Source organism: Ursus americanus, chromosome 14, assembly GCF_024610735.1.
Source record: "Ursus americanus isolate L20-20 chromosome 14, mUrsAme1.1.p, whole genome shotgun sequence".
NCBI classification, from domain to species: Eukaryota; Metazoa; Chordata; class Mammalia; order Carnivora; family Ursidae; genus Ursus; species Ursus americanus.
In genome coordinates, this window is record NC_142140.1 from 43869125 (window position 1) to 43893205 (window position 24081).

The 24081-nt window shown below is 52.2% G+C and overlaps 2 protein-coding genes across 2 annotated transcripts in view; one reads left to right on the forward strand and one right to left on the reverse strand.

The window, feature by feature from the left end:
- The window catches only part of PGPEP1 (pyroglutamyl-peptidase I), a 31684-nt gene extending 31137 nt beyond the window's left edge, over nt 1–547 (reverse strand). Inside the window, exon 1 of the mRNA XM_045778523.2 lies at nt 405–547. Coding sequence (XP_045634479.1) covers nt 405–438 — 34 coding nt within the window. The 5' untranslated portion in view covers nt 439–547. The remainder of the gene's footprint in view (nt 1–404) is intronic.
- Nucleotides 437–23433, forward strand: LSM4 (LSM4 homolog, U6 small nuclear RNA and mRNA degradation associated). The gene is given in 7 exon segments (XM_087867717.1): nt 437–618; nt 10770–10963; nt 10966–11069; nt 15597–15638; nt 17612–17710; nt 20737–20920; nt 22758–23433. Coding segments are annotated over 7 exon segments (897 nt in total). The 3' UTR covers nt 22850–23433.
- The last annotated feature ends 648 nt before the right edge of the window (nt 23434–24081 follow it).

The window sequence follows — 24081 nt, forward strand, 5'->3', positions numbered from 1 at the left end:
CCCCTGGGGCCGTGGGTGGGGACAGGCCCGATCTCGGGAGGGGCAGGGAGAAGTCCAGTCCTGCCCACCGGCCGGTTAAACAGAACAGACAGGTGCCCAGAGGACCACTGTCTTCACCCGGGGAAGGAAGGACGCCAGAGGGGCCTGTCCTGCGCTGGGCACTTGACCGGACCCCCGACAGCCCTGTTTGCCCCGACCCCTGACAGTAGGACTATAGGGGCGCCCCTTCTCCACTTTCTACGTGTTGCGCGGACTGAACTGGGCGATGACATCTTCCAAACCTGGGACGACTTCTAGCACCTGCCCCTCCCGGGCCACCGCGCCCCTGACTACCCCGCCGGCTCTGGAGCCGCCCCACCCGCCCCTGCCCGCGGTCGCTGTCACCGCGGCCGCCATCAGCGTACCCGTCACCACCACCGCCTTCCTGGGCTGCTCCATGGCGGGCTCGGGCTGCGCCTCTGACCCGCTCCTGCCGGGACTGGCGAGTCGGCCACCGCCGCCGCCGCCGCCGCCGCTGCCGCCGCCGCTGCCGGGACCCCGCACCGCCCCTCCTCCGGCCCCGCCCCCGGCCCCGCCCCCGGCAGGGCCGCTTGGCGTGCGCGCCCCCGGGCCCGAGACGTAGCGTGCGCGCCCCGACCCCGACTCACACCCAGGAGCGCCCAACTCCTAGCCTTCCCCAAACTCAGTGTCCCACCTGTAAGATGGGGACAGTTCGTTCCGTACGATGTGGCCGCTTGAACTCACTGAGTCAGGCGCTGCGACGCGCCGGTCATTTATTCCGCGTGTTCACTGAGCGCCCGCTGTCTGCCCACTGCTGGGAATCATCTGGCTCCCTCCCCCGCCACCTCCCTGGAGGGCTCCGTTATTCACTCTGTTCTGCAGAGGAAGAACCTGAAGCATGGTTCGTAGGGCCACTTGACTAGAGCCTCCTGGAGTCAGAGAAGCGGCATGCATGTGGGCCAGGAGGTTGAGAGGGGGAACGGAAAAAAGTGAAAACCCAGCATCACAGTAAGATGTTGCCGAAGGTCTTCACAGGCTCCCATGTTGCAAAGAAGGAGGCCAGTGTGGCTCCACAGACCTCAGCCTCCCCTCTTTCCATCTCCCCAACACTCAATCCACTTCTATCCCCAACAGTCCAACAAGGGCCTAGCGAAGTCCCACCCCAGGGCCTTTGCATTTGCTGTTGCTGCTGCCTGGAGAATGCCCTGCAGGTTATCTGCAAACCTAGCTGTTTCTCTTCCTTCAGGAGTCAGCTGAACCTCACCTCTTCTTAGGGGTTCTACTTACCCTACCTGGCTGAGACCCCCCCATCCCCCCATCCTCTGTGAGTAGGTCCATCTCCTTTCCTTGCTTCATGCTCTTCGTAGCAGTGATCACGCTCCGTTATAGACACTGCTTTTCTGGTTTGTTTCCCATTTCTTCTGACACAGGAATTAGGACTTCCAGGGCAAGGATGTGTCTCCATTACAACCATGTCCATGCTCCCAATATGTGCCTGGCATACAGTAGGTCACCCACTAATGTTGATCAGAGACCAGAATTTCTCCAAAAAACAGCCAGAAAAATAAAGCTGCGTTTCTCGCCACATCATCAGAAAACGGCTAGACCTTGGACTTGGGTCACTGACATCTCATTCCAAGCAGCCTTGGCCCGGGATGAGCTACGGTGCCGACTCAAGAGCTATCTGTCTCCGGCCCTGGCCTCGGAATACCCAGGGCAGTGCTCATTGGACTGGCCTGGAGCCCTGGTTTGCGAGCACAGACCAGAGGTCACATACTCAGTGGCTATTTTGGTCTCTGGCAGCTTCAGGTAGAATTCAGAAAATCTGAGAGCCGGCCTGCACCAGCTGTGGGAGCAAGACCCAAGCCAAGTGGGAGAAGAGAACAGAACAAAAATCTCACCAAGGATCACGTTTCATAACTTGAACATGTAGTAAGTGTCTGTGCATGTTGCTAGAAGCCAGGGTTGTGGAGGGAGGGAAGGCACCATTTTCCCTCATCCCACCGTACAAATGGGAGGAAACACACAACATCCAGAGTCAGTGCTGATGGGGAGAAACCAAGTCACACACTACTGCTGAGACTGCATGGGAGAAAGGCTCAGATACATGGGTAACCCAACTCACACTCGGGCCCTGTCTGAGCATGTCCCTGGTGTTTTCTTTCTTAATCTCACAAAACCCTTCAAGGGAGGACTGTTCTTATCCCATTTTTCAAGTACGGAAACAGGCCCAGAGCAGCTCAGTTGCTTGTCCCAGGGTCACATTTGGGAGGGACAGGGATTTGGAGCTGGAGTACATAGTCCTGTCCTTAGGGAGGACAAGCAACCCCCAAAATATCCTGGCTGGTTCTTCCAAGGTTGGTGCTCAAGGATCTACTTTGCAACAGTGGCAGGATAGATGAAGGATCAGGGTGAAATAGAGGGTGCCTTAAAAAAAAAAAAAAAGCAAGATGGGGGGCGCCTGGGTAGGTCAGTTGGTTAAGCGGTCAGCTTTTGATTTTGGCTCAGGTCACGATCTCATGGGCCTGGGATCAAGCCCCACTTAGGGCCTCCGTGCTCAGCAGGGAGTCTGCTTGCAGATTCTTTGTCTCCCTCTCCCTTTGCCCCTTCCCCTGCTCACTCGCCCCCACGCACACGCTCCCTCTTTCTTTCTCAAATAAATAAATCTTAAAAAAAAAAAAAAAAGCAAGATGGTTACGTTGGAAAGCCAAGTGCAATAAAGTGCCACTATCACATGGAAAAGCTTGGCAGTTCCTCGAGAAGTTCAACGTAGTTACCAGAGGACCAGCAATTCGACTCCTAGGTATAAACCCAAATAATTGCAAATGGGCGCTCAAACAAATACTTGTATGCGAATGTTCGTGACAACACCATTCAATTGCCAAAAGGTCAGTACAAACAAACAAATGCCCATTGATGGATGAATGGGGAAACAAAATTGGTCCATCCCGGATGGAATATTACTCAGCTATAAAAAGGAAGGGAGTTGTGATACATGCATGGATGAACCTTGAAAACATCATGCCTAGTGAAGGAAGCCAGTTACAAAAGGACACAGGGTGTAGGATTCCACTTATATGAAACCTCCAGAACCGGGAAGTCCATAGAAACAGAAAGGAGATTAATGGTTGCCAGGGGCTGGGAGGAGGAGGGTGGGGAGTGACTGCTCATAGGGATGGTGTTTGCTTTTGGGTGATGAAATAGTTCTGGAACTAGATAGAGGTGATGGTTGCACAACATGGTGAATGTATTTAATGCCAATGAATTGTACACTTTAAAATGGCTTAAGGGGTAAGTTTTATGTTATATGCATTTAATCAGGAATAAAAGAAAGAAAGAAAAGAAAAGAAAAAGAAAAAAGGAAAGGAAGGAAGAAAAAAGAAAAAAAAAAAAAGGAAAAAGAGAAAGAAAGGGGGAGAGAGGGAGGGAAGGGGAGGGGAGAGGGACTCCTGGCTGGCTCAGTCTGTAGAGCATGCAACTCTTGATCTCGGGGTCTTAAATTCGAGCCCCAGGTTTGGTGTAGTTTTACTTTAAAAATAAATAAATAAATAAAATATTAAAAAAGAAAAAAACCAGCGTGGACACATTTACGGAATGAAAAGCAAATGTAAAAGTTAGAAAGACCAACACAAATGTGTTTGCAAATGCAGACAATATCTCAGGAAGGAAAAGCAAGAAATTGATAACACCTTTGGGGAGAGAACCAGGGTGGAGGGGTGTGCGAAAGTGGAGGTGGAGGGGGAACACTGCCAACGTTTCCGCTGCTATCTGGAAGTAGAGCATTTCTGGGAAACCTGTAGTAAGCTGAGATGGCAAAGAAGCAATCACCTTTCGTTTATATGGGAAAATTTTTGAGCATTCCCAGACCCCCCCAGAATAACCTCTGTCAGGCTTTTCTGGTACCTGAGGACACATCCTGTTAATGGATGTCCAAAGTAAGTCAAAATAAAACACAGACGCCCACAGTCACAGTTCAGTGCTCTGGCGGCTTGATGCTGGGAGGCTGAGTGCAATTCTCAGAGAAGGCTGTCTTCGCTTTTCACTCTTTTCCTTAGAACAAAAGTCCTTTCTGATTTCTTTCAGTTAGGGAAAATAGGTACTAATGTGGAGGTATTTTGTAAAAGCAAGTGGCATAATGTGAACTTTTGAAAAGTTGGGCATACCTATGCTCAGAAGTAAACACAATACGGAAACTTTCGCCTTTAAAAAAATGCCACTAGAGTTTTAGTTTTGTTGTTGTTGTTGTTTGGTGGGTGGGGTGGGGAGGAGGGAAAGAGGGAAGCTTAAACAGGCTCCGTGCCCAGCGTGGAGCCTGATGCCAGGCTCGATTTCACCACCCTGGCATCATGACCTGAGCCGAAATCAAGAGTCAGATGCTTAACTGCCTAAGCCACCCAGGTGCCCCAGTGTTTTTTCTTTAATTTCTTTAATTCTTTCATTTAAAATACACATAACATAAAATTTGCCATTTTTAAGTCTATGTTCAGTAGTGTTAAAAGTACATTCACGTTGTCGTGCAACTAATCTTCAGAACTCTTTTCATCTTGTAAAACGAAAACTCTGTCCCCATTAAACACTAATTCCCCATCTCTCTCCCCCAGCCCAGGCACCCACCATTCTACTTTCTATCTCTATGAATATGACTACCTTAGGGACCTCATATAAGTAAAATCATAGAGGGGCACCTATGTGGCTCAGTTGGTTAAGAGTCTGCCTTTGGGGGCGCCTGGGTGGCTCATGCGGTGCCTGGGTGGCTCAGTCGGTTAAGCGCCTGCCTTCAGCTCAGGGTGTGATCCCAGCGTTCTGGGATCGAGCCCCACATCAGGCTCCTCTGCTGGGAGCCTGCTTCTTCCTCTCCCACTCCCCCTGCTTGTGTTCCCTCTCTCACTGGCTGTCTCTCTCTCTGTCAAATAAATAAATAAAACCTTTAATTAAAAAAAAAAAAAAGGTTTGCCTTTGGCTCAGGTTATGATCCCGGCATCCTGGGATCAAGCCCCACATCCAGCTCCTTGCTCAGTGGGGGTCTTCTCCCTCTCCTTCTGTGCTCTCTCTGCTCAAGTAACTAAAATACTTTAAAAAAAGTAGAATCATACAGCTTTGTCTTTTTGTGACTGGGTTATTTCAGTTAGCACTTTGTCCTCAAGGTTCATCCACGTTGTGGCATGTGTCAGAATTTCCTTCCTGTTTAAGGCAGATAATAAACCATTGTATGAATATACCACATTTAGTTTATCCACACATCCACTCTTGGACACTTGGGTTGCTTCCCCCTTTTGGCCATTATGAATAGAGCTTCTATGAACATGGGTGTACAAATATCTCTTCGAGACCCTACTTTCAATTCTTTTGGTCACTCAGCTTTTATAACTTATTTGGAAACAGCTTAATAAGACTAATAAAAAGTTTCAAAAATAGGGACGCCTGGGTGGCTCAGTTGGTTAGGCATCTGCCTTGGGCTCAGGTCATGATCCCAGGGTGTTGGGATCGAGTCCTGAATCAGGTTCCTTGCTAAGCAGGGAGTCTGCTTCTTCCTCTGCCTGCTCCTTCCCCTGTTTGTGCACTTGCTCTCGCTCTCTCGCTCTTGGTCTCTCTTGCTCTATCTCTGGCAAATAAATAAATAAAATCTTTTAAAAAATTATTTTTAATAAGTTGCAAAAATAACATTTCCATGGACCCTTAACTCAGCTTCCCTCCTGAAATGGTCTATCTTACTAACCTATTGTCAAACCAGAAATTGACATTGGTACAATGTAACGGACTCAGGAACCACACCTAATTTCCCAGAGTCCTTGGAAGAAAAAGAAAAGTTTCATTTGTAAAGAATTGTTTCTTCTAAAATGTTTATGCAAGGGGTGCCTGGGTGACTCAGTCAGTTAGTTAAATGTGGCCTTTAGCTCAGATGGTGATCCCAGGGTCCTGGGGTTGAGCTCCTAAGCAGGGAGCCTGCTTCTCCCTCTCCCTCTACCCCTCCCCCCATTCATGCTCTCTCTCTCTTGCTTTTTCTCAAATAAATAAATAAAGTCTTTAAAAAAATAAATAGAATGTTTATGTGATTTTCTTAGGGAGAGAATGGAGGCCAGCGAGTGTGGTGGTTAGAGCCAGCTGGCTTGAGTTCAAATGCATGCCCTCAGATGAGTTACTTTCCCATTCCAAGCCTCAGTTTCCTTATCTGTAAAATGGGGATTACAGAGTGCTGGGGCGGGAGCAGATAGTACTGGGAGGGAAAGTAAAGTCTAAAATAAGAGTATCAGCATGGATAGCAATGTGGTCATACAGAATGGAGCATCTTTTTTTTTTTTTTTAATAGAATGGGATGTATGTCTTTCCTTGCTGTTCATAACCTTAGCAGTCTTCGGTGATGGGTAGTAAGGAGGGCACATATTGCATGGTGCACTGGGTGTTATACACAACTAATGAATCATCGAGCCTTACATCGAAAACCGGGGATGTACTGTATGGTGACTAACATAATATAATAAAAAATCATTATTAATAAAAAAAAAAAAACATAACCTTAGCAGTCTTGTTTTGTTGTTTTTTTAAGATTTTATTTATTTGAGAGAGAGGGAGAAAGAGCGCCCAAGCAGGGGGAGAGGGAGAAGGAGACTCCCCACAGAGCAGGGAGCCTGACACAGGGCTCGAACCCAGGAACCTGAAGATCATGACCTGAGCCAAAGGCAGCTGTTTAACTGACTGAGCCACCAGGCGCACACACACACACCTTTTTAAACTAGGCTCCATGCTGGGCTTGGAGGCTTGAACTCACAACCCTGAGATCAAGCCTGAGCTGAGATCAAGAGTCGGATGCTTAACTGACTGAGCCACCCAGGAGCCCCATGCCCTTAGCAATCTTGAGGAAGCCTGGGCAGGTGTCCTGCGGGATGCCCCCGATCTGGGTCTGTTTGATGTCCTTGTTGTGATTAGAATGGGCTGTGGGTGTTTGGGGAAGACCACAGAAATGAGATGCCCCTTTCATCTCATCATATCAGGGGTTCTTAACATCCCCACAATGTATCACAGTGGCGTAATCTGGATCACTCGGTGCAGGGGGCTTAAAACAATGCAAATTTATTCTCTCAGAGTTCAGGAGGCCAGAAGTACAACATCAAGGTGTCATCAGGGCCACATTCTCTCTGGACGCCCCAAGGGAGGATCCTTCTTTGTATCTTCCAGGTTCTGGGGGGCCCCGGCTCCTGCGGATGCTTTGGCTTATGATTGCATGGCTCCAACCTCTTGTCTCTGTTTTCTCTGGGTCTCAAGTCTCCCTCCGCCTTTCTCATAGAAGGACATCGGTCATTGGGTTTCGGTTCCTGCCTGAATCCCAGACAATCTCATCTCAGGATCCTTCACTTCAACCAGAAAAGACTCTTCTTCCAAATAAGGTCACATTCACAGGTTGTGGAGTTAGGACTTGGACACGTCTTTAGGGGACCTGCCATTCAGCCCACTGGGTGTGGTAACGGTCACAGGTCTTCACTATCAAGTCACTATTTCCCCCTTTCTCTACTCTATTCTTTGAAAGTGAGTCACCGAGCCCAGCCCACCCTTGGTGATGGTGGTGAGGTTATATATATATTTTTAATGAATGGAAAATATTCTGTCTAGTGGGTGAACCATGACTTACTCAACAAGTCCGCTGCTGTTCTTTCTGTGCTTTTACAATTGGCAGCATTGCTGCAAGGCCTTGGCATGGAGTGTTTCCCTTCATTTGCAAGACCTCCTTAGTATACAATATCAGAGTTGAAGGGCATGACACGTTTATGGGCTTTGGGACATAATTGGCAGATAATGCCAATGCCTTCCCCACTCAAAAGGATATATATATATATATATATATATATATATATATATATATATATATATATATATATATATATATATACCAGTTTCACCACAATCTTGACAGCATTGGGTCTTACAACCCCCTCCCTTTTTTAGTGGAGGGTAGGGTGTTTTTGTTAATTTGATAGGAACATTGACCTGCACTTTTGAGGTTTCTGCGGTCAGAAATACAATTTAAAATGGGCTGAAAAAAAATAGCATTATTTGGTTCAAGGGATAAGGAAAGATGTGGATTTATGAAGTATCAGGTATAGCTGGATCCAAGATTAAACAGGGCCAAGATTCTGAAGAGACGGCAGTGTCTACCTGACTCACACGACTCCAGCTTTGCCGTTTCAGAACTGCCCCAGGGAAGCTCTCTGACTGGTTGAGCCTGATGAGAGGGGGTCAGGAACCGGGCTGACAGCCGCAAACTGGCCCACACAAACTCTCATATTTTTGTTTCTACGAGTCAGAGTTGAGAAGGCTTAAGTGCGCGAGCGAGCAATGACAATGTGGCACAAACCAGGTAGTGATGAAAGTCAGTGCAAGCTACCAAAGTTCAAAGTTTAAGAGAAGGAATGATGAGATTTTGGGGGCAGTCGTTGAAGCGTTCTCCGAGCAGCTATGCATTAGTGCACATTATGCCAATTGCCAGGGACAGAGTCCAAACTCCAAGAAAATTAAGCAATAAAGGACAACTTTTTGGGTTCATCTGTGGAAAGGCACGCATTACACCTTCAGGTATAGCTGGATCCAGGGGCACACACCATGCCTCCTTTTCCACATAGTAGCTGTTACGTACGCTGGATTCATCCTGCAGAAAGCTTCATCCAATAAATCAACCCTAGGTTTTCACTATCTAACTCTTTAACAACCCCCTCGTAAAGCGCTCTTCTGCCGCCTCAGTATCCCTCCCAAAGGAGATCTAATTGGCCTTGGTTGGTCACGTGCTCCTCCTTTAACCAATCACTATGGCCAGGGGGATGGAGACTTCTGATTGGCCATCCCTATGTTGAAAGGGCTGACAAAAACTGCAGTGACCGCAATCTGCCACATGGGGTCACCCAAGCAGAGTTTTCAAGGATGAATAGGAGTTTGCTAGTTGGGCAGAAGGAGAAAGACTGCACATAGAGAAATCAAGAAGTCAGAAAGGAGTGTACCAGCACATGATTTTCTTCCTACTTCCCTCCAGTCCTTCTAACCCGGTTGGAAGATCACTATTTAGCCACCTACCAGTGTCCTGCACACATCCCAGAGCTCACCAGCACCCCTAAGAGCAGCCCTAAGCCAATGATAGATGGAACTTGAATAAATACCCCAGCTGCCCTGACCCTTGGTGGGACCACTACAAGACATCAGCTTTTATGCTGTCTTCAAGAGGTCTCCAGCTGGACTGATCTCCAGTTGCCTACTGTGTTGCGTACTCATTGGTGCCTCCTACAGGGATCCTTCCCTCCCTTTCTCAGGTCTCCACCTCCAGTGGGGTCTTCTTGGGGTCATCCTCTGAATACACTCTGTGCCCTTGAGTCTTCATCTCAGGGTTGGTTTCTGGGGGTAGGAGGACCCCAAACTAAGACATGAAGGACAACTGTTGGTTCAGGGCTACCAGGTGCTTGGCACTTTTTTTTTCAGCTGGAGGAACATGGCCCTGGTCTTGGTAAGAAAGGCTCTCAAGCCAATGCTGACACTCAGGAGACCTGGAGAAGGATAGTCACTGGAGGAGGGCACCTATTGCTCATTTACAGCCGTGAAGGTCAAGGCAGAGGAAGGAACCCTTGATGGTCATCCAATTAGTAATTGCTTGATGTAGTGGGTCGAGTAGTGTCCCCTAAAAAGATATGTTCTAACATAACATAGGTAAGTTCTAACCCCCATACTTGTGAATAGGACCTTTTTTGAAATAAAGTCTTTGCAAATGTAATTAAGGATCTCAAGATGATTTTATCCTGGATTCAGGGTGGGCATAATAAGACAATGTCCTTATAAGAAAAGGAGAGGAAGACTCGAGATAGGGAGACGCACAAAGAAAGCTATGTGAATGGGGCGCCTGGGTGGCTCAGTCGTTAAGCGTCTGCCTTCAGCTCAGGTCATGATCCCAGGGTCCTGCTTCTCCCACTCACTACCCCTGCTTGTGTTCCCTCTCTTGCTCTCTCTGTCAAATAAATAAAGTCTTAAAAAGAAAGAGAGAGAGAAAGAAAGAGAGAAAGTTATGTGAAGACAGTGGCAGAGATTGATGTTTCTGGGGGCCAAGGAACTATGAGGATTGCTGACAACTACCAGAAGCTGGGAGAGACGTAGGGGACAAATTGTCCCTCAGAGCCTTCAGAAGGAGCCAACCCTGCTGATACCTTGATTTCAGACTTACGAATCAAGTTCTATTGTTTTAAGCCACCTCGTTTGTGGTAATTTGTTATGGCAGCCCAGGGAAGCTAATACATTTGCCTATTTATTTTGCTTACCATCTGCCTCCCCAATGGGCTCCTAAATCCCAGAAGGGCCAGTTTTGTCTGGTTTGTTCACTGTGTGTATCCAGGAACAGGCACATAGCAAGTGCCCAATGACAATTTATCGCATGCCTGGGTACTAAGCGCTCCGTTTGTGCTAGTTGCTGTTCTAAGTGCTTTTACCTGGCTTCGCTCATCTCATTCTCACTACAACCTAGGACAGACACTATTATTAAACCAATTTTACAGAGGGCCAAACTGAGGTTCAGAGGGGCACAGTCGGGATTCCAACCTACCAAAAGTCATGCCCTGGATAAGGATCAAGTACAATAATGAAAATCAGAAGTGTAGGAGCCCTAACGGAGGCATTAGACACAACCCAATAACCACGGAGCCTCAATTTCTTCCTTTGCAAATTGTAGCAATATCCGGCTTTGCCCACAGCGTGGAGCCCAGGAGATCTGCGAGAGTTTCACTTGCGCATGCGCCTTTACCCACAAGGCCTTTTGGGCTCGCCCACTGGCTCCGCCCCGCCTTTTCAGCACTTACGTCGACACTTTACGGCCCTTTCTCTTATTCCTCCAGCGAGAACACAGCCAACCTTGCCCGTCGTGTCCAGCCGATCCCTCCCTACTTCGCGTGGATTGGTTGCTCTTCCCTTGAGCCCTGCGCTGACTGGCTCGTGTCGTTGCCACTTCATTTCAGCCTAGTGGCGCGCGGCGGGGCGGCTACCCGCGGGCGCGTGAGAGGCGGCGGCGGCGGAGGAAGTGCTCGGCGAGCCCGCTCCCCGCCGACACCATGGTGAGGGCAGGGCGGCAGCGAGGTCTCTCCGGGAGTCGGGGAACGGGGCCGCCGAAGGCCTCGGGGCGGGCGCTGAGGCAGGAGCGACGCGGAGCTAGCATGAAGTCAGGGCCTTGGTTCTACCCCGCGTCTCCAGACGGGGACACTGAGGCCGGAGAGGGCAGGAAGGTCTCCCATAGCATCCAGCCTGTCAGTCTCGGGGAACTTAGAATTGGACGAACGTGCAGTCATGTGTCAGCCTAGCTGCAGTCTTTCAACTATGCAGATGGGGAAACTGAGGCCTGAGAGAGGGGAGTTGCCAAAGGGTCTGGTGAATGCCCTAGAGTGAGTTCGGGCAGGGGAGTGGCTCCGAGTGCGTCCGACCCAGTCTCACTTAATATATCGGAAGGGTGGAGCGACAGACAGCCTATATGAGTTCTCAAACCAGTTTTGAGAATTTCAAGACTTGCAAGGCCCTTAGAATGTTAGCACAATCTTCTGTGCCGGTCGTTTTAAGGCTGAAAAAGCAGACAGAGAGGGGGTTTCTCTTCTCCCTGGATCACACTGGATGTCGTTTCAGAAGGGGGAGCATTTTGAGCCAGGAGTGGACTTCCTGCATCCTCCCAGTTCACTGAAGGAGAAATTGAGGCCCTGAAGGGAAGCCTCTCCAGGACCATGCTGCTCTCAAATCCTCAAAGTTCTGAATTTAGGTCAGAGGGTGCCCCTGCCCTCAATGTTTAGACAGGGAGGTGCCTCTGGCTGCCTCAGTCGGTAGAGCCTGCAACTCTTGACCTTGGGTCAAGCCCACGTTGGGCTTAGAGCTTACTTAAAAAAGATATATAGACAGGGAAGCAAGAACACACAGAAATTCAGAGCCAAGCCTCCTAGGAGAGTGCCTGGCCCATCAGCACCAGAGTCACTCTGAGGGTCATTGCATGTTTCTCAGAGCTGAAGGTTAATGGAGGTTTGTACTAAATATTACTGGCTGACCCAGGAAATGAGAGAGGGAGTGGGTTCCTCTCTGCTGGAGGACAGAGTTGGCCTGAGAGGATGGGCGGAACTGGAAGGTTCCTTCCTCCTCAAGCTCTTTGGAGACAAGATCTTTTATTTTATCCCTGATACATTCCTAGAGCCTAGAACAGTGCTTGTGCAGAGAACAGACTCTTTTTTCAGCCTGAAGAATACCCAGGAAGGGACACACTCTGAGTTCTCCAAGGTCATGATGGGGCAGGAAGCAGGGGTCTGAGGGTGTGTGTTGGGGGGGGGCGTCTACCTAACAGCTTCCTGAATTGGGAGCCTCAGGAAGCCATCCGGTGTAGTCTTAGACCTGACAGACAGACCCCAGACATTCTGGAAAAGGCCAATGGAAAGGATGCTCTTTCCTGAAGCTTTTGACTTTCCCAACTCCAGATGGCCCTGTCTTCCCCTGAACGGTGTCCTAGCCCATCCCATCTCCCTCGGCACCTTCATGAATTTATTCCCCACCAAGTTTTTAAGTTCTCGGGGATCTTCCCCTTTCTCTCTTCTCTGTCTCGAGCAGTTTGGGAATAGGGATCTGGAAAATGGCAAGATGTGGACACTGCTCCAGGCCGTTGCAGCCTTGGAGGACTGGCCCTCCCAATACCTCCTCTCCCCATCTGAGCCTCTCCTTTTTTGTTTTATTTTATTTATTCATTTAACAGAGCACAAGCAGGGGGAGCGGTAGGCAAAGGGAGAGGGAGAAGCAGGCTCCCCGCTGAGCAAGGATCCCTACATGGGGCTCGTTCCAAGACCTTGGGATCGTGACCTGAGTCGAAGGCAGACGCCCAACTGACTGAGGCACCCAGGTGTCCCTGGGCCTCTCCTTTTCTTATCTGTGTGGTCAGGCAGGTATCCCACCCACGCCATGTGCCTCCTTGGCTGGTGTGTGCATTTTCTTGTGTATTTGTTAAGCAAATATTTACTGAGTCCCTGTCGAGTGCCTGGCCCCAAGCTCGGCACCGGACAAAGTCCACACCCTTTGAGTTTTCCAGTCTGGCCAGGGAGACATAATAAACAAGATAATTAGAGACTGGCTATGTCCTAGAATGGAAGCAGCAGGGGGTGGCCCAGGTGGAAATCTCAATGCCTTGATGAGGTTATTATGAGGGCCTGGCCAAGCGAGGTAAGAGGGGACTTGTGAGCCCCCACCAGCCTGGGGAAGGACAGCCCAGGCAGAGGGAACTGCAGGAACAAAGGTCAGAAAGGATTGGGTGTGGCTAGTGAGAAACAGAATGGGCCACTTTGTTTGGAGCTGGCTTGACCTTGTGACTCGTTTGGGGAGTAGGTGTGCAAGGGAGTGTTGGGAGCAGGGTTGGTCACTTCTGTGTCTTAGACGTCCTCAGCTGCTTTGTGGATAGGGTGCTGCCAGTGACAGGCAAGGAAGCTGTGGGTTCTCCAGGGCTGTGCTGCCAGTAGCTGGGACAAGGGAGAGGCCAACACGGGCACAGAAGCTGCACATGCCATAAAATGGACTCCTGTGGTGGGGCCCCTGCTGGCAGGCTTCAGCTTACTTTCATGGGCTTTCTCAGGATTTTGCCATGGTGTCCCTGGGAAGGTCCCTCCCGCTCTGGCCACTGGTCCCTCATGTAGAGCGGCCTTGGCGATACCTCTCTGCCTTTCGGTGCTGGTCTTCATTCTCACCTCCCAGGCCCAACCTTGCTCTGTCCCCTCTCAGGAGATCTGAGAGGAAAACCTGAGTGTGTCATCGCCCTGGTCCACATACCCATCTTGAACACAAGAAAACAGGCTTGCTCAGGAAAGCTTGAGGCTTAGCCAACATAAAAGGCAACTGAGGCTCACAGCCCCCGTTTGAGTTGGAGCCTTATGGTTTTCCATGGCTCTCTGCACCTGGTACCATCGCACAGATGAACTCCAGATGAGAGGGCGGGAGCTGCAGGTGGGCCAGGTCGGTGCCCCAGCCTGCCTGCCTGTCCTCCTGTAAGCAGCCACCCCTTCTCCACGTGGCCCCTTCTTCCTTTTTACCAGGAAGCCAGTGCAGGAAGTGGGCTTGGGCCTGGCTTCCTGCCGGCACTGGGCCTCCCCTAGGCGGCTCTTCTCAGGAAAGGCCGTGGGATGTGGGAATCCCCCTCAGGTCTTTCCATGGGAGCCGTCCTGTGGGGGCTGAGAGCCATTTCTGGGGGTCAGGCTGACTGAGAATTCCAAAGCCAGGGCAAGGCACAGTGAAGCTCCCGTACTCCCTGAGGCAGTGTCTCATCTGTGGGACCCTCAGACCAGAACCTCCATTTGACCTTCCTGGATGGGCTGTCATTGGATCCTGGACCCAAGCACTACCACCCGAGTCACCCTCCTGGAAACCGAGAGGCAGGTCCCAGTGTATGGGTCGTGATTTGTGTTCCTAAAATGAAAAGAGCTGATTTTTTAGTATCTTGAAAGCTGACTTCATGTGGGTGAGTTTTAAAAGATTGCATCTTTTATATACCATCACTTGTAGTAACGACAGATTTTTTTTTTCTGGAATGTTTTTTCCCCTTACCTGATGAATTTTCTCTCTGAAAACCCAGCTCAGATGTAGCCAGCCTAGATCAAGGTTGATAGCACACTGCCTGGCAGAATCACTCTTGGTCCAGTTGGGGCTACCCTCTGAGGCGCGGGCTCAGCATGAGCTGACTTCCAGACAAGTAAAGTGGGTATGACAATAACTGTATACAAGGATGAAAATGAAAGAGCTGCGTCTATTTGTTTTTTGAGATTTTATGTATTTATTTGTCAGCACAAGCAGGGGGAGTGGCAGGCAGAGGGAGAAGCAGGCTCCCCACTAAGCAAGGAGCCCCATGCAGGACTCAGTCCCAGGACCCTGGGATCATGACCTGAGCCAAAGGCAGATGCTTAGCCGACCAAGATGCTCAGCAGGCGTCCCTGCATCTATTTTTTTTTTTTAAGATTTTATTTATTTGTATGAGAGAGAGAACAGAGTAGGGGCCCACGCATGAGGTGGGGGGGAGGGGCAAAGGGAGAGGGACAAGCAGAATCCCCACTGAGCCCAGAGCCTGATACTGGGCTCAATCCCAGAATGCCGAGGTCACCACCTGAGCCAAAGGAACGGACGCTTAACCGACTCAGCCACCCAGGCGCTCTGAAAGAGCTACCTGTACTAATGTGGGTGCATCTCAGAGACATCAGTTGAGCCAAAAAGGCAAGCAGCAGAAGGACCTGTGTTCTGTGGCAATAATGAGAAGCATGGAAGGCTAGGCCCTTTCCTGTCGGGTGTGAATATAGGCAACATGCTTTGTAAAGAAATGTGCAGAATGGTCAGCACCAAGACCAGATGACTGCTGCCTCTGAGATTGGGCGCGAGGGAGTGTTCCAGGCTCTATTGACTAACTGGGAGGCAGATGTGTGTCCTGGGGTTGGGCAGAGTTAGGAGCATGGGGGTCCGGGACATGTGCTCCTGTACCCCCAGCACTGTGATGAGGTAGCAGATTGGTGAGATGGGAGTCCAGCCCTCCCTGGGGGCTGGGATCCCTCGGTGCTGATCAGACAAGTTATGTGCCTTTGTCTGCCTTACAGCTTCCCTTGTCGCTGCTGAAGACGGCTCAGAATCATCCCATGGTGAGTACGCGCCTGTCGAGGGCAGCGAGTTTCCGTGGGGACCAGCCTCAGAACAGGGACAGGGACACTGGGCAAAGGGTGAGGTGTCTCCCGCCAAACCTGCTTCCTGCCTGCCCACAAGACAGCAGCTTGTCCTCTTCTCCCTCCTACGCGTGTCAGGACCTGCTCTTAGTTCTGCTGCTTATAAAAGTAATACATGCTTATTAAAAATGTCGAACGCTAGAGGTACATAGAAACCAGAAGCTCCTCTTCATTACTCTTGCCAGCAAATGAACTAGATCTTTGATAGATACCCGTTCAGACTTTTTTTTTTTTTTTTTTTTTTTTTTTTAAGTAAGCTCCATGCCCAGCATGGGGCTTGAACTCACAGAGCTAAGATCAAGAGTTGGATGCTCCACAGACTGAGCTAGCCAGGCGCTTTGCACATCCAGGCTTAATGTGTAGAAACACCAATGTGATTGTTTAAAACATAGATGGGATCACATAACACGCATTATTCCCTAAGGAACTTTTGCCCTTAATGATACAGTGTCAGTATGTTTCGTTCTGTTCTCTTTCTCTTTTTTATTCAGATATAATTCACATACCATACAGTTCAACCTTTTTTTTGCTTTTGAAGTTCTTATTTATTCTTATTTAAGTAATCTCTACACCCAACATGGAGCTTGAATTCTTGATCCCGAGATTAAGAGTCACGTGCCTTCCTGACTGAGCCAGCCAAGTGCCTTTACAGTTCAGTCTTTTAATGCGTACAGCTCGGGTGTTTAGTACGTTTACGGTGTTGTAAACCACCACCTCGGTGTAGTTCCAGAACATTCCATCACCCCGGAAGGAAACCCCATCCCCATTAGCAGTCCCCATCCCCTTTCCCCAGTCCCTGGCAAGTACTAATCTGCTTTTTGTCCCTATGGATTTGCTTGTCCTAAACATTTCCTGTAAATGGGGTCATATGCCGTGTGGCCTTTTGTGTGTGGCTTCTTTAACTCTGCGTGATGTTTTTTGAGGCTTAGCCACATTGTAGCGTGCATCAGGGCTTCATTCCTGATGGCCCTGGCCATGCGATACCACGTTGTATGGACATACCACATTTTGCGTTATCCATTTGTCTGCTGCTGCTGATCGACATTTGGGTTGTTTCTGCTGCTCGTCTGTGAACATTTTGGTGGCAATGAACGTTTGTGCACACATTTTTTTTTTAATTTTATTTTTCATTTATTTGAGAGAGAGAACACACACAAGCAGGGGGAGGGGCAAAGGGAGAGGGAGAAGCAGACTCCCTGCTAAGCAGGGAGCCTGACATGGGGCTCGATCCCTGGATCCTAGGATCATGACCTGAGTCCAAGGCAGTTGCTTAACCGACTGGGCCACCCAGGCACCCTTGTGCACACATTTTTGCATGGATGTTTGCCTTTCTTTCTCTTGGGCAGATACCTGAGTTGATTCTTTTTTAAATCTCAGCATATATTCAGGGTGATGGGCTGCTTGTGTGTTTTCCCAGAACACAGTAAAATAGATAAGTAATTGTTGGACTGAGAAAGTGTTTCCAGACCCCCAGAACTCACACATGTTCTGTCCGAGAACACCTGCCTCGACCAGCTGAGATGCGCCCTCCTGGCTATTCTGAGTCAGTGGCCACTGTTACCCTGGCCTCGCTCTTTCCTTTAAAGATTTGTAGAGGATTTTTTTGGTGTTTTTTTTTTGCTTTTTGTTTGTTTGCATAAAAAACTGGTTTCATCATAGAAGACTGCAATGCCCAGCAAAACGTACAGAGGGTGCCGGACATGTCGCCTGCGGGATGGGCCCCTGGGGGCAGTGGAGGAGGGGGGAACGGTACTAGGCACCATGTGCCGTGGCCACTGGGTCCCATGATGTCCCATGTCTGAATGAGGCCCAGGCAGTAGTCACCCAGCTCTTAGGGGTAGGACTGCCTTTCCTTTGGGGCCCATGGCTGACTTCGGGCCATTTCTCTCCAGTTGGTGGAACTCAAAAATGGGGAGACATACAATGGGCACCTGGTGAGCTGTGATAACTGGATGAACATTAACCTTCGAGAGGTGATCTGCACATCCAGGGTGAGTGCCCTGCGCCGGAGTCTGTGCCCACTGCCTGGGCGCCCTCTGGCACCCCCGGACAGGCAGGGCCAGGCTGGTATAGGGACTGGGGGTGGCATGGCCGCCAAGTGCCCGCATGGACCTGGGGCTTACCAAGCCTCAGGATCCTCAGTGGAATGAAGGCCCCTCCCTGCCCTGGTGGGAGGAGTGGGGCAGGGCCTAGCTCAGCCAGTCAGCCTACCAGGGTGAGGCTTATGGAAGAGGTGGGGCTTAGGAGGGGCGGGGCCTGAGGGACTCAGAGGGGTGTGGAGGGGGCAGAAGGGCAGGGCTGTGAGTCCCTCTACTGCCCTGGACTTTGCACCTATGGGGATGCTGCCCCATCTCCCCAGTGCTGGTGCCAGTCCTAACCAAGGACTTACACCTGGGGGGGACTTCTGGCTCCAGACCCCTAGTGTACAGGTAGGGGGTAGTAGCCTCCAAGACAGGCCTGACCTTCCTTGTCGGCCTCTGCTGCCTTGGTCCTGGCTGTGGACATCACCCGCCAAGCAGGCCAGGGTGGTGTGGCCGTGGAATATCCAGGCCACCAGGGGGCGAGGGCGGCCCTGTGGCCCTGGGGACTAGGAGACTTGTTTACCTCCTGAGGCCTGAAACCAGGAAGTGCAGGGCCAGGAGCACCACTGGGTGGGCTAGGGCTGGGGGACAGTTCTCTAGGGTCACAGGCCTTCCCAACCCTCAGGATGAGCCACAGAGCAATGAGGACAACGACAGTGGCGAAGGCAGGACTTCCTCCTCTGAACCTGTACTGGGGTCTGCTAGAGCTTGCCTTCTGCCTTGATTCCAGTCTCCATCCCCCTGTTGCGACAGCCCCCTATATGTTACAGGGGAGGAAGGTGCAGGGGGGCCCCGCCAAGATGGGGCTGTCTTGAGCCCATGAGCAGGTGCCCCTGAGGCTTGCCGTACCAGAGTACAGCAGAGCCCTAGGCAGCCCATCTCACCCCTGGTCCATCCTCCTGGATAGTTCACATCCCAACAGGCAGACTAGTAAGTGTGACCGTCTCCCCTCACCTGTGTGGCTCTGTGCCCTGCTTCTTGTGATGGTAAATTGTGGAAGGTCTTCCACTAGAAACTTCCTCCTGGTTTGCATGCCGCACTTGTGGCGGCAGGGGTCCGGGCGGTGCCAGTGTGGCTGTAGCAGCCGTTTCCGCAGCGCATAGCCAGGCATGTGGCCGTAGGTCTGTGTCCACCTCTGGAACCTGGAAGTGACCACCGGTCGCAGAGCAAGGTCAGTCGACCTCCATAGCCAGCGGAGATTGGACAGCGTGGCTCCTGCTGCGTCGTCCCCCTCTCTGTGACCTGCTGGTTGGAAGGAGAGGCTGGTGTGAGGTTTAGTGTCACTTGGGCTCTCCAGCATCCTCACCTGTAAACAGGTGGGAGCGGCACCTCCCTTGGGCAGCAGGCAGCCTGGGCAGGACGCAGACCCCCCAGGAGCTGGGAAAGCACTGGAGAGCCAGGGTTGTTTGGAGAGTGGTTAGCTCAGGCCGCTCGGCTCTTGCCATGGAAGAAACGCAGAGTAAGCTCTGGTTCCTGCAGGGAGTGTGCTGGGCCCAGCCTGTCCTTGGCTAAGGGAGAGCCAAGCCCTGAGCAGCTGCCCCAGCCCAGGGCTTCCATGGAATCATTCTGTCTCTGTCAGGCAGTAACTTTGCATCCCCACGGACTTGGCCCGTTGCCAACCCTTCCTGGGAAGGGAGTGCCCTGAGAAGGGGTTCCTGTGTGGGTTGGGGGCTTGTGCACATTCCTGGGGAGAGTTGGCCTTTGAACTTTCCCTTTATCTTTTTGAGTGTCTCTGCTGAGCCAGACCAGCCTGACCCAGGCACTGCTGACAAGTGTCATGCATGAGGACTGGGCCTTTCAGGGAGGCTGGGGAGCAAGGCCTGTTGGGGGTCAGAGTTGGCCAGACACAGGAAAGTGGGAACAGCATGTGCAAAGTGCTGGGGGCGAGAAGCACACCGTGTGTGTTCTAGAAATTTCCATCTGGAAGGCACGTCATAGAGAGCCGAGCGAGGGCAGCCAGGGCAGGGCTGGATCTCAGACTGTCGGGAGCCACACTGAGGAGTTTGGACCTTGTCCTTGGGCCAAGAGGTCCCTGATTGGATTCTAAGCAGGGAAGTGTCTTGGTCTGATTTCTAGGGATATGGGGAAAGGAGAGGGCTCCCAAGACTTCTGGCTCAGGGCACCAAGGGTGGGGCTACAGAACTAATCTGAAGGAAGAAGCCCCGGGCTCCTGCCCAAGGGCAGCAGGAGGGGGTGTGGAGGAAGGCCTTGTGCTGGTCACAGGGTACAAGGGGGTGGGAGGGTAGGGGGGAGGCAGTTGACATCTTAGGACCTGCAGGGTTGGCATTGGTCTGGAATCTGTGACTTTGCAAGCCTCCTAATCTCTCCGGCCTTAATTAGCTCCCCTGAAAACCGGCATCATTGGTCGCTGCCCCTGGCTTACCTCCCCACCCTCCTCCCGCCCTCTTCACTGGTCACACACAGTCTATCCCACTTACCTGTGTCCCACACCCGCCTCAGAGCCTGTCAGGAGATAAGTGGATGAATGGATGAGTCAGGGCACATAGAAAGGGTTCCAGAAGGTAGGTTCTAAAAGGCTGGGGGCAGGAGGGTAGAGGAGTTGGGCTGTTGCCGGGCTGTGGCAGTGCCTGGTGTGAAGGTCCCCAGCCTTCTCTCGGCTTTGGGCTGCAGGTAACAAACCCCATCCCACACTGCGGGACAGGCTGAGGATGAGGAAGGTCGCTTATGTGATTCCCTGGCCCTTCCTGGGTAAAGGGGGACCAAGAGTCTGGAGAGAGTCCACTAGAAGGCAGCTCCCCCACCGCCATGTCCAGTCTGGGACTGAGAACGTTGCAGGGGTGATGCCAGGGGCAGGCGGGCTAGGATGGTGGCCCAGGTGGGAATGGGGGCATGAGGGGACAGATGCGCCATGTCCCTCCGCACCCACTCTGCAAGCCCCCGCCCCCAGATCCGAGAGTACTCTCTCTTGCGCGCAGGATGGGGACAAGTTCTGGAGGATGCCCGAGTGCTACATCCGCGGCAGCACCATCAAGTACCTGCGCATCCCCGACGAGATCATCGACATGGTCAAGGAGGAGGTGGTGGCCAAGGGCCGTGGACGCGGTGGCCTGCAGCAGCAGAAGCAGCAGAAGGGCCGAGGCATGGGGGGTGCTGGGCGAGGTAGGCCCTTCTCTCCCTCCCCCCCCCCCCCCCCCCCCGGCAGGCTAGGCCGCAGAGTCTGCTCAGGCCTTGCCGAAGGGTGACTGCAGCACGTGGCAGCCATCCTGTCCCAGTGTTGACATTCTTGGGTGGTGCCGTCATGGTGCCCCAGGCCTGGCTCTGAGCCCCCTCCGTAGAGCTGGGGGTTATGACTCACAGGGCTCCTCTGGTGCGGCCGATGCTGCCGTTTGCTGCCTGCCCCGGCCCCACAGCCCCAACTGGGAAGCCTGGTGTCGTCCTGGCGGGCAGTGCTGACTCCCCTACCCCTGCCCGGGCCCTTCTGCCCAGCAGCAGTCCTCGGTGCTCGCTGCAGCCCAGCAGACCGATGCAGTGCCCGTGCAGACCTGGGGCTTGAGCCCTCGTCCGATGCCCGCCTGTGGCCCTGGCAGGTGCTCCGGGCGTGGTGTGCCACCTCCCTGGCTCGCTTCCCCTCTGCAGACAGTCTGGTGGTCCCCGCCTCACCAAGGCTGCTGGCAGCGATCCCCGCTCAGGGCCTGGCATGAGCCCCTTCCCTGCTGTCACTCCTTTTCACAAGGCGAAGTTCATGCCTTTTTGATAGACTCCCCTCGCCCTACCCAGCCCCCTACTTCCCCACCCCCAGCCGCCAAGATTATAAAACTGGCATAAACTTCAGTTTGTTGTGCAGTCAGCTGGGACCTGAGCCTAGAGGCCATCTGCAGACTCTCCCTCCCCCCACACACCCCCCTCCTTTTGGAGGGCCCCGGCTTTGTCTCTTCCATCTGGAGGGGCCTTCCATGTGCCAGGCTCAGGCTCCCCCCGGGGGGTCACAGGCAGAGCCAGGAAGGATACAAGAGCCGGCCTTAGGGCCCTGAGCTAAGGCTCGCATGACAAGTCAGGAGTGAGCCAGAGGGAGGAGGTCGGGAGGGCACTCCAGGTGGGGAGGTCGCCAAGGCCTAGGGCCTTTTCCATACCTGAGGGCCAGGCTCTTCGTGTGGGGGCCCACCACTGTTGAGTGAGCTGCCCAGAGGAGCAGGGAGGGAGGGAGGCGTGATTGCTTGGGCCACTCTGAAGAGAGACCTTGGGGCCCTTGGCAGCAGGTGGCAATGTCACCTGTGTGGCAGAGCTGCCCTTGGCAAAGCTGGTCTTGCCCGGTGGGAGGTGAGGTCAGGCAGCCCCTGCAGGGATGGGCCTCCATCCTTACAGGGCCCACATCATGTTTGTGGTGGAAGGGGGACTGGGTGTGCCTTTTCTGTGTCCCCATGCCGCCCTGGTCCTTCCGGGACCTCCCTGGGTGGGGGTGTGTTCTGTCCCTGACTACTGAGCCTCCTACACAGCTCCTACCTTGGGCTCTACATAAAATATCTTAGAAGCACGGTTCCATCACCGGCTGGCAGAGGTTAGAGGGCAGGGAGCTCCCCTGTCCCCACCCTCAGGCCGGGCACACAGAATCTCCCAGTTGTTTCTCTCCTGGGCCAGTGGATGTGGACAGTGCTAGAGAAAGAGGGAAGCCTGGGTCATCAGAGCTGGGGGCCTGTGTCCAGGCCCTTGGGCTGAGTCCTGCCTCTATTCTGGCTCTTGCTCCCCTCCTCCTCCAAACCATCTGGCTTTGTCCTTCTGATGACTACCCCCTACCCTGGCCCCAGGCCCTCTCCCAGGAAGCCTGCTCCAAATCTCAGTGTGACTTAGAGCTGACCTCTGATCTCCCTGGCATCCCTCATACCCCCTGGGAGCTGGTCTTGTCCCTTGTCAGCACTGAGAACTTTCTGGAGCACCACCCCACGTTCTCAGCTGGGCCTCCAAACCCGGCTCTGCTGCAGCCCCCTCCTCTGTCTCACAGGTGTGTTTGGTGGCCGGGGCCGAGGTGGGATCCCAGGCACAGGCAGAGGTCAGCCGGAAAAGAAGCCGGGCAGACAGGCGGGCAAGCAGTGAGCCGCCCCTCCGTCCCCCCAGAGACTGAGCCGCCACTGAGCATCTGCTCCCACTCCCCGAGGCTGTGTTTCTACTCTCAGTTCACAAGTGTGTTCAGAACAAAAAGAGGCAGGTGTTGGGGAAGAGCCCCCCTCCCCGCCTGTCATTTTGTGATCCTTTTTGCATAAAGTACCCTCCCCCCCCCCCTTTTTTTAAAGCCAGCAGTTCTAGAGTTGGATATGTTATTCAGTGTTTTTGGTTTTCTGAAGCCGCAGCTGACTTGATTCCTGGAAGATTCTGTGTTTAATGTGTCTTTAAAGCCCTCGCTCTTGTTTTGAGGGCGGGCATTTTCCAAACAGGCTTGTTTTGCATTTTGAGTTGGATCCTCGTGTGGTGAACAGACCGGAGGTTTTTATTTTAAGCTGTTTGCACTGAGATTGACAGCCTTGGGAGTTTCCTGAAACATGGACCTCAGGATTGCCTTTTGAAAACAAATACGTATGAACGTATGCCACAGAAGCTGTTCCTGGGACACTGCTGGGCCCTGCCCCTTTGCCTCCTCTCTCCCTGTTTGTGTTACAAAAATAAAAACAAATACAACTACAGACTGCAAATTCATAATTCCTTTTGAGTCACTGGGCACATCGAGAGTGTGGTGTCCTCAGGAAATCACAGCCTGCTACGAGAAGTTTCCTTTCGAGGGTTGCTGCCTGTCTCGCCAAGGGGAAGTATTTCAACAGAACACTGTTTCCGTGTCCCTTGATGTCCTTTTTAAGAACGATGAGGCTGTTGTCTGGGCAGTGGGAGTGGCCCTCCTGCACTAGGTTTGCCTGTAACCCCTGCCCCTTTGTAGAGAGAGTTGTTACGGGGAGGGGAGCGGGGAGAGAAGTCCCAGGCAGGAGCCAGTGTGATACCCATGCAGCCCATCCTTGGGACCAGTGTCCTGCCCGCCATCCCTGCTTTGTAAGCATCATTCACACCAGAGTTCACTGAGAAGCTGTGACAAGCGGCTGCCTCGGAATGTGCTGGGAAGGCTCTCACCTCCTCTCCAAGTCGGGGCACCGTCTGTCCACACCGTGGTGATTTGCCTGGGATGTTGAGCCAGCACTTTGCAAAAATGTTTCCGTGATGTTGTCCATGGACTGATTTTCCTTTTTTATTACAAGTGAGGGGAACTGCAGGATGGCCCGGCGCTGGGAGGCAAGACCCGGTGCCAGCTGGTTCCCGTGGGAGCGGATTCTAATGGTCACTGT